The following is a 14,544-nucleotide window of genomic DNA, read 5'->3' as shown; positions in this document are numbered from 1 at the left end:
TAGCCAGCCCTGCTCTCCACCAGGCCCTGGAGTGGCCCCTAGGAGCCCACATTCTGCCATTAGGAGTCACCAGGCTGGTGGAGAAGACAAGATGCCTTGGGGCCATGTGGCGAGGGGCCTACGGGGTGGGAGGTGGGGGGCCCTGATGGAAACTGGGGAAATCAGGGAGGGTGACCTTGTAGGGCGGCTTGGCAGAAGGAGGTGGTAATGTGGATTGAGAGGTTCAGATGTGACATTCTAGGAGGAGACAGAATGAGTGGAGACCCTGGGAAGTTAGGACAGCTGTCCTTGCCGTCCGCAGCTGCACTGGTCAGCAGCGGAAGGGAGGTGGGGTCAGGGCCACAGAGGGTGCGTCTTTCCTTCTGGGAATTCTGTAGTCCAGCTGTCCCTCCGCCACTCACCTTACTACTTAAGCCTCCCCTCACGGTGGCCTCTGCTCTGAGGTGAGCCTCATGCACATTCATTTATTCATTATGACTCATCTAGTCTTAAGAAACTTTAGGCACCTTAAAATAAAAGGCACAGACACAGCACACTAAAATGGGGACCGAAGATTAACAGCTCAGGGAAGGCGAAAACGAAGCCAATGCTGGCAGCGCCCTGGGCTAGGGACGTTAGTGAGTTCTGTTCTCCAGTTTGGGGTGCGCTTCCCAGCAGCCGGTTCCAGAGGGGAATCGACATGGCTGTCATCAGGTCTGGGTTGAAAGCGGGGATGTTCATTCCTAGAGATGTATTTTTCCTAACGTTCAATCCTTGCAGAGGAATTTGCCCCATGGGAGATGGGGGTGAGTGCTGGGCTTGGGGGTTGTGCAGACAGGAAGTGGGTGGAGCCCAGACTCAAGACACCCTGCCTGGGGCCAAAGCCTGGTCTCCAGAGCGACCCCGGCATGTGACTCAACTTCTCCTGCCTGGGTTTCCTTGCCTGCGAAAAGGGGGTTGATAACAGTGCTTATCTCAAAAAGATGTTTTGAGATTTAAAATAGTAAAAACTTATAAAGCTCCGAACGGGACCTGGGTGCCATATAAGAATCTATTGACGTTGGGGATGGGGGTGGCGAGTGTGTGTTCCCAGCCACACTGGCCTCCTTTTCCCCTCCCTTTCGCCTAGTTCTGACCCCTGGGCATCCGTGGGTGGCTCCTCAGGCTAACCCTGAATTGGCACAGGGCACATGGAGGTCCCAGGTTCAAGTAGGAGACTCACGATAGCGATGACAATTATGTCAGCACTTTAAGAGACGCAAATGCCAAGTGCCATGTGGCATAGCAGGGGGCTTACCCCTCAAAATCTATTAGCTGACCCTGGACATTTCCTCGGTTCTCTGTAAAGTGCTATAGGAATGAAACTTGAGCCTCTTTCTTCTAGGCTCTGCCCCACTCAGAGGGAGGAGGCACTGGGGCAATCCGTCTCGGGGAGGTGACCAGTACCCTGGGTTTTGAGAGGTGGGAAGGAGGCAGTTACCAGGCAAAGACAGGGAGAGGTTCTTCTCTGCAGAGGAACAGAATATGCAAATGGCTTTGTTTACCCTGTGGTTGGAATCAGGTTGGAAGGTCAGGCTGGGGCTTTGAGGGGGATGCGGTCTGCAGGGCTGGGTCACACCGTTTTATGCCAGGACAGCCAAATTGGGCTTCGTCCTGCAGGCAGTGGGCACCACGGGGGCTTCTGGACAAGGGCGGTCTCAACCTTTCAGGGGGTTGCTCTGGTGACTGAGAGGAGAGTGGACTGGAGGGAGAGGCTGGAGGCGGGGAGGTGGCCAAGGTGGACGCTGGGTAAGAAACTGCTGACCTGGGCCTGCCAAGGGCGGGAAGCTGAGCCGAGGACCCAGGCTACGCCTGATGCCCTCGGCTGCCGGGGCCTCACGCCTGGCCTCCTAGGTGCTCAGTAATTGCTTGTTTCATTAATGAACGAGCGTCATTTAATTAGTCAGACACTGTCAGTGTGATTGTAGAGCAGCTCGGAAGGAGACTCTCCTCTGGAGCGGAGAAACACGGGAGGCTGTGATTAACGCGGTTTACTTTTCAACAGTCGACGTGAACGGCTTCCGATTCCATTTGTGCAGGTCTTCTGAGGTGTCTAGCAGATATCTCATTTCTAGGGCAAGAATGTGTTTGAGCCTTATCTTATCCATAACACGAGTTAAAGGCGGTCTCTGGCATATGGATAGATTTGAAATAGGTTTAGAATCTGGGACAGTGTCCTCCCACAGGAGCTGTGGGATGGGGGTGGCCGGGTTTGCAGGAGGCTTCGGGGGCCCTCAGTCCTGCTCGATTCCTGTATTCACTCCTCTCTGTAGCCAGGCTCCATGCTGGCTCAAGGAAGCAGAATTGACTTCATCTAGCTGTGTTCCCGCCCTCGAGGACTTCCCAGACCAGCAGGGACAGTGGCAGGGACACACCAGTTACGTTCACACTGTCAGACTGCATCCCAGTCTGCCTGGAGGAATCTAGGCAGGCTTCGTGGAGGAGGTGGCATTATTGCTGAGACTTTCTTCCCTCCCTCTCTGCATCCGTCTGTGGGATGACACTAACCATGCACAGGTGCGTGGGGTATCATTGTGTGCATGGACTGTCAGGCCAATCCCAGTCCCACCACGCACGAATGCTGTGACCCTGGGCAAGGTACCTCATCTCAGTATGTCACGTTCTTCATCTGAAGAATGGGGGTAAAAGAGTTCACAGATCATCGTGTGGAGTAAGCGAGCTGATGACTGTGAAGTGCTTGAACCCAGACCGCTCACGGTAAAGGCTTCACGAGTGTTTTATTATTACCCTGTGCCCTGTGCTGGGCCAGCCTGCCCTCAAGGGGGTCGCGAGGCAGGTGGCAGACAGGGACTCAGAGTCTGGCGAAGTGCTACAGCTGTCCCAACCCTCAGGCCGGCCCTTTGCCTGGAGCCTGCCCGCCAGCGCCCTTCCTCCACCCCGCCCCTGCCAGCCCAGCCCCACCTCTGTCCCCACAGGTGGGCAACCTGGGCCTCCTCTTCATGCTGCTCTTCTTCATCTATGCCGCCCTGGGGGTGGAGCTCTTTGGGAAGCTGGGTGAGTGACTCCCCGAGCAGGCCTGCGGTGGGGAGGAGCAGGTCTGGAAGAGGGCCATGGGTCGGGGGAGGCCTGAGACTGCAGCCCCCCATCCCCCGATTGTCACATCAGGTCTTTGTGCTGGGGAGGTGCCCTAAGCGGGCCATGGGTGACGGGCGGCTCTCGGCCATCCGCACCCCATCCAAATGAGTAGGAACTTTTGAGAGATGCTAGCTTGGGTCCATGTGCACACCCCAGGCCTATGCCAGGGACCCCGGCTTGGAGCCCCCCACAGCTGTCAGATCCTTGGGTGCCCCTCTAGCCTCATGAGCCAGTGTCTGCCCTGGGCTGGCCCCCGCCCTGCAAGCAGAACGGCCAGGGCACAAGCCAAGGACAACACAGGGTTGGCTCCAGAAAGCAGGCTCCCTTGGGGGCCGGCCCTCGCCCACCCCCATCCGTCTGGAACCAGTACATGGGTGCAGGGAGGGGCCAGGCTCCCCTGAGTCTGAGCCCCAGCTTATGTGCCACCTCCCTGAGCCTCAGTTTCTCCATCCATGGCTGAGCGCCATCCTCATGCACCTCCGAGGGTTGTGGATGGGACTCTGAGAAGAGGCCGGCGGGCAGTGCAGGGGGCCGGGCAGGGGGCCGGGCAGGGGGCCGGGCAGGGGGCCGGCTGACCTCCGCTCTGCTTTCAGTCTGCAATGACGAGAACCCGTGCGAGGGCATGAGCCGGCACGCCACCTTCGAGAACTTCGGCATGGCCTTCCTCACGCTCTTCCAGGTCTCCACTGGCGACAACTGGAATGGGATCATGAAGGTACTCACGGGTAGGCTGGGGAGGGAGAACTCAGTCTGGGTCCTGAGACAGGGCTGGTCAAAGCCCCACCCCGCCCTCCGCCTGCCCAGCACCCTACTGCACAGGGGACAGGAGAGCAGGGACCCCCTGCCTGGGACTGGGGAGCACGGTGGGTGCCGATGAGGCCAGAACGGGCTCTCTGTCTACCCCTAAATGCTGGGTAGTGCTCAGATCAGTGCTCAGGTGCCAGGGGATACAACTCCACCCAGCGCCAGAGGGGACTTGGGGCCCATAGCCCGGGGCAGGGGCTTCGGTCATCCGGTGAGGCCCCTGGCTCTGGCCCACATCTGGCCTGGGCAGGGCGGGAAGGAGGCCTCGGAGGGCAGAGGCAAGGCCTGTGCCTTGAGCCCCGGGGCCCTCACTGGCCTCCCCGGGCGCAGGACACGCTGCGGGACTGCACCCACGACGAGCGCAGCTGCCTGAGCGGCCTGCACTTCGTGTCGCCGCTGTACTTCGTCAGCTTCGTGCTCACGGCCCAGTTCGTGCTCATCAATGTGGTGGTGGCCGTGCTCATGAAGCACCTGGACGACAGCAACAAGGAGGCCCAGGAGGACGCCGAGATGGACGCCGAGCTCGAGCTCGAGATGGCTCAGGGCCTGGGCCCTGGCTCGAGGCCGCCCGCCAGCTCCCCAGGGGCACCCGGCCGAGGGCCGGGAGGGGCGGGCGGTGGGGGCGACCCCGAAGGCCGCCTGTGCCGACGCTGCTACTCTCCAGCCCAGGTGGGCAGGGGTCGCGGAGGGCACTAGGGTCCCCGAGGGTGGGACCTTGTGGCTGCCACCCTTGCGGCTGTCTTTTGGGGCCCCGTGCTGCTCAGCTCCATGAAGGAGCGACCCCGTGATGAGGGGCTTGGGCCCAGGCCACGGGTGCAGAGAACCACGGGGAGGGCAGCTGTGCCCCGCCCACCCCACAGTCCCCTACCCAGCGATAATCCCACCTGTGCCTGCCCGTCCTGTCCGCCTAGGAGAACTTGTGGCTGGACAGCGTCTCTTTAATCATCAAGGACTCGTTGGAGGGGGAGCTGACTATCATCGACAACCTGTCCGGTTCCATCTTTCACCACTACTCCTCGCCGGCCGGCTGCGGGAAGTGTCACCATGACAAGCAAGAGGTGAGGCTGGCGCCTCAAGGTGGGCCAGCCTGAGGGTAGACCCAGCTCCCGGCAGAGACCTGGCCTGCCAGCTTGGCCCACACTGGTCAGCCTCCAGGGGCCTTGGCGTGTGGGCAAGTGGACCAGCTTTGGGGTTCATGGCCCTCAGCAACTCGCCTGCCCTTGGCCCAGCCCAGGCCTGGCACTCTGCTGACTGTGACACCATTGTGTCCCCCGCATCAGGCAGGTCCTCCAGCCCAGAGTGAGCATGCCATTCATGCTCAGCAGATCTCTGGACCTCTCTGACCACTGCCCTGTGTCCTGGGGACTAGGTCTGCCCCATCCCAGCCCCACGGGTGACTTGAGGCTCTCACCTCTCCCTGCAGGTTCAGCTGGCCGAGACAGAGGCCTTCTCCTTGAACTCAGACAGGTCCTCATCCATCCTGCTAGGTGATGACCTGAGTCTTGAGGACCCCACAGCCTGCCCGCTTGGCCCCAAAGACAGCAAGGTGAACTGCCCTGGTGGGCTGCCGGGCAAGTGGGTCTGTCCTTGCAGGCTGGCCTCCGCCTGTCCAGACAGAGCACTGCTTATCCCCAGGGCGCCATTTAAGTGGCACCTGCTGTGTGCAGGCTCTCATCTCTTGTTAGTCAGATGAAGGCAGTGGGGCTGCTCAGAGAGGTGGAGTGATTTACCTGAAGTCACAGAGCCCAGCCAAGACCCCAAGTATGACATCCAGTGGTCTCAGCCTTTCCTTGTCGCTCTATTTTTTTTTTTTTTTAAATTCATATAAGAAGACCCTGCACTGCCCTCAGAGTCAGGAAGGGATTGAACAGGAAACTGTGACCTGCCTGGGACATCAGAGAGGCTTTCTGAAGGTGGGGCCCTTTCACCTGGGTTTTGGAAGCTGACAGTTGTTGGCCAGGTGGACAAGGCGAGGAGAAGGCCATCGGAGGCAGCGAGGGCGGCCTGAGCAAAGGGCTGTGGTACAGGGGAATGAAGGCAGCTGTGGCGGCCTTGGCCTCTGCCCCGCTCTCCGCTGTTCTAACCCCTGTACCTCCCTTTACCTGCAGGGCGAGCCAGACCCACCTGAGCCCATGCGTGTGGGGGACCTGGATGAATGCTTCTTCCCCTTGTCCAACACGGCTGTGTCCTCGGGTCCAGAGAACTTCCTGTGTGAGATGGAGACGATCTCGTTCAACCCCGTGCGGTCCTGGCTGAAACGTGAGAGCAGCCAAGGTGAGAGGCACCTCGCCAGCTCCCCACAGCCCTGACCTCGGCGTCTCCTTCAGAGCGGGGAGCTCGTTCGCTTTTTCCTTAGTCTTTTCTCCTAGACTATTATATTGAGTCTGGAAAGAACCAGGTGAGTAACTGACAATAAAAGATAGGAATCTCAGGCCTGACATAAAAATGGTAGAAGGTCAAGAGCCACATCATACAGAGAGAATTATATTATAAACCTGAGCTAAGGGAGGCTTCATGCTGAGCCTCCCGGGAGCTATAGTGAAAAGGGAAACAGGTTGGCATACACAAAAGCTGCCAAATTACTGAGGTGTTTTTCTAGAGCTGAATTTGAAAGGCGCGGATCCCATAGATCTTCACACGAGGTGATGTTAAACAATGGAAAGCCCGTTGACAATAGCCCTTTAGTAAAATGTCCTGACATTCATCCTTCGGCCCTACCCTTGGTATCCTATGTTTGTGCTTTGGACTCGTGGCTGCGCTGTGGGCATGAAGACAGAGGACTGAGCTGGTCTGCACGTCACTAGAGCTCACCTTCGTTTCCAGTTCTCTTGGATGGTGACAGGACTCTGGTTTCATGACACTGGCTGGGACAGAGAGATGAGCTCAGCAGAACGGGGACCCCCAAGACCCTGAGGCCAACCCAGTACTCTTCTGGGAGGCCTGGCACTGAACACCTTCAGGAGCTGGGGGTGGAGTGACTTTTGCAAGGATACTGTTTACCGCCAATGGCCTCTGCATTGGACCTGGTGGCTGAAGTGCTAAGGTCCAAGACTTCCTGAAGGAAAAGTCAAGGTGCAGGACCCAAGAGCCATTCTGATATTCTGATAGACTGAATTCTCATCTCTTTTTGTTAATCATTCATTTGCATTTTCCCTAAATAATGAGATGTCATAGGAGACCTTCACCTGGGGACGTTCCAGCTGTCCTGCCACATTGAGTACATACTCCCCAATTCCTTCATCCCATTCTCACCCTGCAAGGCACTGAGGGGACCGTAGGCAGAGGCTGCTGGCTACTGCCCACTGCCTGGCCCTCATTTTCCCTGCCCTGTCCTTGGCCCTCTCTACCCCCAGTGGAGCAGACCAGACAGATCCAGCAGTATTCTGTCTGCTCTGCCCAGAGCAGTGCCTACCCTACCTGCTGTCTAGAGGGGCCCCAGGCCTGGCTGGACCCCACGGGGTGTCAGGCCCTGGGGCGTGGCGCTCATAGCCAGCATCCGTTGTGCTCCCGGCACTGGGCTGGTTCCGGGGCACCAAGGCTCAGGGAGGGAGCCTACAATTTCACAGTCAGTTTGTTAGGTAGCCCCCTCTCCGCCAGCCTGCTTCCCAGCTTCTCTCCTCTCTCCCCAGCAGCACCCCCAAATCCCTTCTCCCTGGAGGCCTCCAACCCGCTTCTGCCCATGCCAGCAGAGTTCTTCCACCCCGCTGTGTCCGCCAGCCAGCAAGGGCAGGAGAAGGGTGCTGGCGTCGGCGCCCTCCCCAAGATAGCCCTGCAGGGCTCCTGGGCATCCCTGCGCTCACCCAGCGTCAACTGCACCCTGCTCCGGCAGGTATGATACCCCCTTGGTCCCCCCTGCTGGGGGACATCCGAGCGGGACCTTGGAGTCCCACGCAGAGGTGGAGGGGCAGGTCTGGCGGGTGGGAGGTCTCATCCTGCAGGGCCCTGTACTGGATTGGCCAGGGCTACCCCCTGGGCACATAGAGGGCCTCCTGGGGGAGGCAGGGCTGGGCCCAGGGCTCTTGCAGGCATTTGTTCATTCCGTAGCCATCGACCTCAGCTGTGTGCCAGGCTGTGTGTCAGTCTGTGTACAAAGCTCGAGGCTACAGCAGCTACGGAATGCAGAATCCCCGCCCCTGGGGCTCACAGTTTGTTTGCAGTGTGTGTGGCAGGGCTGCGAGAGGAGAGCTGATAAGCCAGAATAAATGCATAAAAAGCGTAGTCGATTCGATAGTGATACACGCGGGGGAGAAAATTGCACGGGGTAGGGGCTATGGGGGCGCATGGGTGCTAACGGCTCGGGTGGAGGGGCTGGGAAGGCCCTGAGGGGGCAGCAGGCAGAGCAGAGGTGGGGGCGGGGGTGAGGATGGTGAGAAGTGAGGTCCCGGAGGGCTGCGGCGGGCCCTCGGGCCCAGCGTTGACTGGGTTCAGTAGGATGACCTTGGCTGCCCCCTGAGGACCAGAGAGCAGGATGGGCTGGGGAGCCGAGTTGGAGGCCACTGCAGTGATTGTCATGAGAGCCACCCAGAAGCTCAGCTAGGTGGTGGCATAGCAGAGGGGAGAAGCCCAGGGACACTGGCTGTGTCGTGAAGGGAGTTCCTCGGAGGGCTGCATGTTCTTGCGTGTTGCTGGGGTGGAGCGGCTGCAGGAGGAGCAGGGCGGGGGGACACCAGGTGGCTCCCACACTTCTTGTCTCCTCTAAGGCCATGGGGAGTGACACGTCGCTGGAGGCCAGCCGCAGCAGCTCAGCAGGAAGCCTGCAGACCACGCTGGAGGACAGCCTGACCCTGAGTGACAGTCCCAGGCGTGCCCTGGGGCTGCCCGCACCCACTCCAGGCCCCAGGGCTGGCCTGTCACCTGCTGCCCGCCGCCGCCTCAGCCTGCGGGGCCGGGGCCTGTTCAGCCGTCGTGGGCTGCAGGCCCACCAGCGCAGCCACAGCAGTGGGGGCTCCACCAGCCCGGGCTGCACCCACCACGACTCCATGGACCCCTCGGACGAGGAGGGCACGGGCCGGGGTGGCGCAGGTGGCGGAGGCGCTGGCAGCGAGCACTCGGAGACCCTCAGCAGCCTCTCGCTCACCTCCCTGTTCTGCCCGCCGCCTGCACCGCCTGGGCTCCCGCCTGCCAGGAGGTTTAGCAGCACCAGCAGCCTGGCCGCTGGCCCCGGCCGCCCCCGCACCTCCACCCGGCCCCGCAGCCTGGCCCGGAGCCCCTCCTGGGCTGCAGACCGCAGCAAGGACCTGCCGGGCCCAGCCGAGCCCCCGGGAGAGCTGCAGCCCGGAGACGCTGCGAGCAAGAGGAAGAGATGAGGGCCGCAGGGGCCAGTGCCGCCGGCCGCCCCGTCTCACCTTCTTTACCTCAGGAGCCAGGGGGCAGACAGCAATACTTGGTCCACAGCCCGGGTGCCATGCGGGGCCAAACCTGCGCCAGACGCAGACAGCGCTGTGGAGCCGGGTCTGGGTGGGCCGAGGCCCAGATGAGGCCCAGATGTGGCCCAGCCGTGGTCCTTCCCGTGCAGATACATGTGTGTATATATATATATATATATGCATATATAGAGAGAGACAGACATATATATTTATTTATTTTTTTTACTGAGAGCTTATGACTTCCAGAAAGTGCTAATGGTGGGGAGTGTGGGCTGGGGCCCAGATGGGGCTTTGCTTGATGCTTAGGACCCAGGCCAGACGCCCCCCCCCCTCCCAGGGGCTGATGGTCCTGCTGGGGCGTTGGCACCTGTGCTCTTTGGTGTCTCCCCTGGACTGGGAGTGGCTTGGAGAGGACCCTCAGACCTCTGAGGGTCCCGTGGCCAGGAGGGTAGGCCAGAAAAAGAGATGGGATTCAGGGTGCGTTTTTTTTTCGCTTTTAAAGAAGAAATGCTGCTAAGTTCCCGCCCCGTCTACCCCCAAGTATTGGGTTGTCTGTCCTGTTGTTTCTGACTGTTTAGTTGTGTGAACAGTCTTTTGTAGATGCCCAGAGTCCACAAACTCTTAGTCAACCAGTTAGATGTATTTCTTTAGAAAAATCAGGGGTGATAGTCTTATTTTGTTAAGGCTGGGGTGGGGGTGGAGGGCAGCTCCCGTGGACACTTCCTGGGGTAGAGGGGTCTGCTGTGGCCTTGTTCCCCGGAAGCTGAGGGCAGGAATTGAGGCATCAGGAGAGAGAGGAAAGTGAAGGGGGTTGAGCAGGCTGCGAGATGCTTGCAAGGTCAAGAGTACGGGCCTAGTCTGTGCTGGCTGTGGCATTTTACCCTCTAGGCAGGCCCTGAGCCACAGTCCAGGAGGTCGTGCTCCCCTCTGCCCTCTGAGCAGCACTGACCCCCTCCAATGGAGTTCAGGGTAAAAGCAGATCTGATAGGGTTCTGAGCGGGAGTGGGGCGCCCGCCTGGGCTCTGGGACCAGCCGCCACCGCCCCAGCTCCCTCACACTCGTCGCCTGGAGACCAGCGTCCTCCCACCTTCCTACCCCTGCCTGTCTCATTCCCGTGACTTTTCCAAAGCTGCAGATCAGGTTTCACTATAGCTTCCCAAATGGGTTTGCAAAGGGGTACTTTTTACTTGAATAGTTATGTATTTACTAGGAAAAAACAGTACACCGAACCCATCATTTCACAGACAGACATATTGCTTAGGTCAAGTTAAAAGTGAGTGGCTGATCAGTTTGAAGAAGAGGATCGGGGACGTGGTGGCAGAGTCGTGGGAAATGCCTCAAGTTTGGGACACACTGCACTTCAGCAATAACCAGGCCCTTTGCCTCTGAGCTCTCAGATGGTTCGATTGGGCCCCGCCGAGGGGGCCTCAGCCTTGTTCCCAAACACTGACCTTAACGAACTTGGCTTCAGGCCCGACTGGCAAGTGGTGGTTGGGGGCTGCTCGGATGGGCTCTGGGTGTCTTCCAGGCCAGCACAGGGACCCTTGGGGCCTGAGCAGGGCAAGGAGGTAATGAGTAACTTAAGCTCAGTGGCCTGCGAAGTCCTTCCTTTAAGAGCTGGTGGTCAGGCCCACTTTACATGTCAGGAAACTCAGGCCTGGAGAGGCACAGTGTGGCCAGCCCAGGGTCACTCATGGCCCTGGCAGCAAAGAGGCTGGGGCACTGCCAGGAGCCAGCACCTGAGTACCTAGGATGCGAAAAAGCGGCCTGTGTTCAAAACGGGTGGGTTCAGAAGGCAGAGCCCGGCCGCGGGCCTCTGCGGTACCGTGGAATTGGGCCAGCATGGCCGTCAGGCCCCTGGAGCCTCCCTCTCCTCGCCCCCAAATGTGGACGGTGGGTCTCGGTGAGGAAACTGAGGCACTGCCCAAGCACTGGGCCCCCTCCCAGGACGGCAGCCTCTATCCAGGGCGAGAGATCACCTGGGTCCTCAGCCGGGCCCTCCCCGCCAGGGAGCAGGTGTACCTGGGGTCTTGTCACCTCCTGCCCCAGGCGGCCCCATACCTGGTGGGAGATAGTGGGCACGAGTCCCAAGCTGATACTCCAGGGGGTGTGGGACCGGCCTCCCTTGCTGTGCCGATTGTTTCATTTTGGGGCGCTCATCTGGGGAAAGAGGGCACAAGTAGTCCTGTCCGTCTCTGCTGGCCTTTCCCACCAGCACCTCGGGGGCCCCGCAGTCGCAGTTAGAGGGGAGCAGCCTACACGTTAGGGACACGCGAGCCGGAGCCTGGAAGAGGGGTGGTGGGACCTGGGAGGACCACATGGAGGACTCGACTGGACTAACTTGGTTTGGGTTCAAGGGGACGGCATCTGACACCGGTCAGCAGCTTCCATTTTCTGGGCCCTGGCGCCGTCCTGTTTAATTAACTGTCACCCTGCATGGTGCCTGGAGTGGCGTGCACTGCTTGCTGCTCCTCGCACAGACCAGGGAAGTGACTTCCCTTGCGTCACCGGGTTATAAGTGGCTGGGCAAGGAACACATCTCGGGTGTGTCTGACACAAAGCCATTCCTTTACTCTGAACCTTGTGGCCCCAAACCAAGCCAACCTGTACGGAGGGCCATCTGGGCCAAGGGGCTGGCCTGAGCAGACGTGCCTTGGCAGGACAGAGCAGGGCGTGTCTAGAGGTGGTACTAGCTGAGCCGAGAGGAGATCAGCTTTGCCTGGGGAATTGTGGGAGATGGGTCTGGTTCCTGGAGGGACCCAAATGCATGTGACCTTCCTGGTACAGGGGATGCGGGACAGGGAAGCAGTGATTGGCTGGCCAGGAAGAAGCGGAAGTGGAGAAGTGTTGGGTGAATGGTCCCTCTGCCCTTTCTCATCCTACAGCCTGTCCGTCACAAAAGCACAAACTTATCCTAATCCACATGGGCCTGGCCCTGAGGATAGTGGGGACCCTAGTGCGGGTCACCCCAAGCCGTCTGTTTGCAGGGCCCTGCAGAGTGGTGGCTGGCAGGCACCTCATCATCTGCACAGATGGATTCAAGACCAGCTGAGGCTGTGGCCTACCCCAGCCAACACCTCTTCCTGTCCCCTGCCTGGCCTTCTCCTGCACCTGGCAGCCCCCTAAAAGATGAAGCGTGCACGGTATCAACCTGTCTGCCTGTCTTCCCCCCAGATCCTCCCCCTGGAGCTTTCTGTTTCCAGGGCCGCCTCCGGCCCCCTTTACTGCGCCGCGTAAGGGCTCGAGGTCTTAGGAGCCGCTACTTAGCCCAGATACACATACTGTTTTTGTCTTAGTGTAATAATCAGTGTTCCTGGCTGGCTGGGGCTGGCCCGAGGCCTGGGGAGGAGGCAGAGGCTGCCTCCTCCTGGAAGCCCTCAGTCTGGCCCTGCTGCTGTGACTACTGCACTCCCAGTCGCTGTACAGTTTCTATGGTGTGAATGAACCTCCCTCCTAGTTGCTGATGGCGCTGGTCCCTTCTGGCCCAGATGGCCCGGGCATAGAGAAACCAAGTGGCAACCGCCACCAGTGTTGTTTTGAATAAAAAACCCAAAAGCCTATTTCAAAATTTTTGTGTGTGTCTGTGCCATCCTTTCCCCTTTGGGGTGGATGTTGAGCTGGGTTCCCCAGGGATGGGGTGGTGATGTTTCCTCTGTCATTCTCAGACTGGGGACCTGGAGTGTCTGGGACCTAGAGAAATGCCCCACGGAAGGGTCCTCTCATGGCCGGGGTATATGGTTGGGGTCCGCTGGGCCGGGGAGGGGGCAGGGCCTGGCTCTCGCGCTCTGGCTCTGCAGCCAACGTGCTGGACCTGGGCAAGAGGGTTCGCCCGAGAATAGTAACCTACTTACCCTTGGCACCGTTTCCCGAATTCGTATTGTGCGTATGATCAGGACTCTCTTGGCTGCAAAGGACAAAAGGCCAACTCAAATGAGCTTAAGAATAAAAGAAAGAAAGCCAGGGAGAGAAAAGGGAGGGAGGGAGGAAGGGCACAGGGAGGAAACAGCTGAGAGGCTTGTTGCTAAGGACCCCAGGGGAGCCGGCTGCAGGAGCCGTTGCATCCAGGGCTCCTGCTATCACTCAGGGCGCAGTGTCTCTCTCCTTCTCGGCTCACCTTCCTTTTACATTTGTCTCTTTCTCCTAGTGGGCACCAGCAGCCCAGGCTTCAGGCCTGTCCCCCTGACCCCAGGGGACCCAGAGCTGCTCTCTCGACAGCCTGGCAAATCCGTGGAATCTGCCATGCTCCGATTGGCCAGACCTGACCTCTGGGGTCCAGGGATGAGGGCGGAAAAAGGAGAAACTGCCGAGGAGAGCGCTGTGAGCTCGCTCAAAGGTGGGAACGACGGGCACGGGGCACGCAGCAAACCCGGGTTTCTCGCCTCAGGCTCAGCTTCCTGTGGCTTGTGCCTGGGAAGGGCAGCTCTCCTCCTGCCCTTCAGGATGAGGCAAGAGGCCCAGAGGGTCTCGAGACTGCCACCTGGACTTTGATAGGCTGCTGGTGGCTAGAGGTCCTGCCCAGATCCCACCGGCCTCATTTGGGCCTCTAGTGCCCTTTGTGTGTCCTTTCTTCTCTCCTCAGGGGCATGGCACAAGGACATCGGTGTGACCTCTAGTGCCACGCCCCCCCCGGGGCCCTGCCCACCCTGGAGAGTGGCATGAACTGAGGACACCCTGCAGGAAGACCTGACCCTCCAGCCCAGAGTGACCCTGTCCTGTCACTACCCTTTGTCTTCTTGCTCCTGCGTCCCCTGCTTTGCCTTGTGACCCCTTTCTCGTGGCCGCTGCAGCTCTTAGAGATAATAGAGAAATCACTGCAGCCATCTAGGTCCCTTGACCTGGCATGGACGTGACACTCTGAGCTGACTGCCAGACTGCTCAGAGCACCTGATTTTCCCTGCTCTGTGTGTCTCACTGGGGACCCCTTAAAGGCCTTTCCACCTGGGTGTTTGCCTCACTAGACAGAGTGGGGTGCCGGGAGAGAGGCCACATCTGGGTGCGTGTGCATGCAGTGTGTGCGTGTGTGTGCAGACACCACCACCTGTTACGGTGCCCGAGACCGTGAGGGCGGGACTGTCGCCTGCTCCTGGGCTGCCTGCCTCCATCCAGAGAGGGCTCTCTCTGTTGAGAAAGCTGAGGCAGGGCCGGCCTTCTACAGAGCAGGCTGGGCCTGAGTCTGATTATGGTCCAGGGCCAGCCTGCTCCTCATCCTGAGCCTCATTCCTCACATATGAGGCCCGGTCTAGCTGCACAGCCAGCCCTG

General features: G+C 59.5%; 1 protein-coding gene across 1 annotated transcript in view; it reads left to right on the top strand.

Moving 5' to 3' along the window:
• CACNA1I (calcium voltage-gated channel subunit alpha1 I) overlaps positions 1-9,224 on the top strand; it is a 102,237-nt gene extending 93,013 nt beyond the window's left edge. The window contains exons 26-33 of the mRNA XM_011369120.1: positions 2,955-3,033; positions 3,708-3,829; positions 4,249-4,587; positions 4,830-4,976; positions 5,342-5,464; positions 6,027-6,192; positions 7,551-7,747; positions 8,619-9,224. Coding sequence (XP_011367422.1) covers positions 2,955-3,033; positions 3,708-3,829; positions 4,249-4,587; positions 4,830-4,976; positions 5,342-5,464; positions 6,027-6,192; positions 7,551-7,747; positions 8,619-9,224 — 1,779 coding nt within the window. The remainder of the gene's footprint in view (positions 1-2,954; positions 3,034-3,707; positions 3,830-4,248; positions 4,588-4,829; positions 4,977-5,341; positions 5,465-6,026; positions 6,193-7,550; positions 7,748-8,618) is intronic.
• The last annotated feature ends 5,320 nt before the right edge of the window (positions 9,225-14,544 follow it).

The sequence above is a fragment of the Pteropus vampyrus genome, unplaced genomic scaffold (assembly GCF_000151845.1).
Source record: "Pteropus vampyrus isolate Shadow unplaced genomic scaffold, Pvam_2.0 Scaffold145, whole genome shotgun sequence".
NCBI classification, from domain to species: Eukaryota; Metazoa; Chordata; class Mammalia; order Chiroptera; family Pteropodidae; genus Pteropus; species Pteropus vampyrus.
This window is presented reverse-complemented; position numbering and strand designations above follow the sequence as displayed.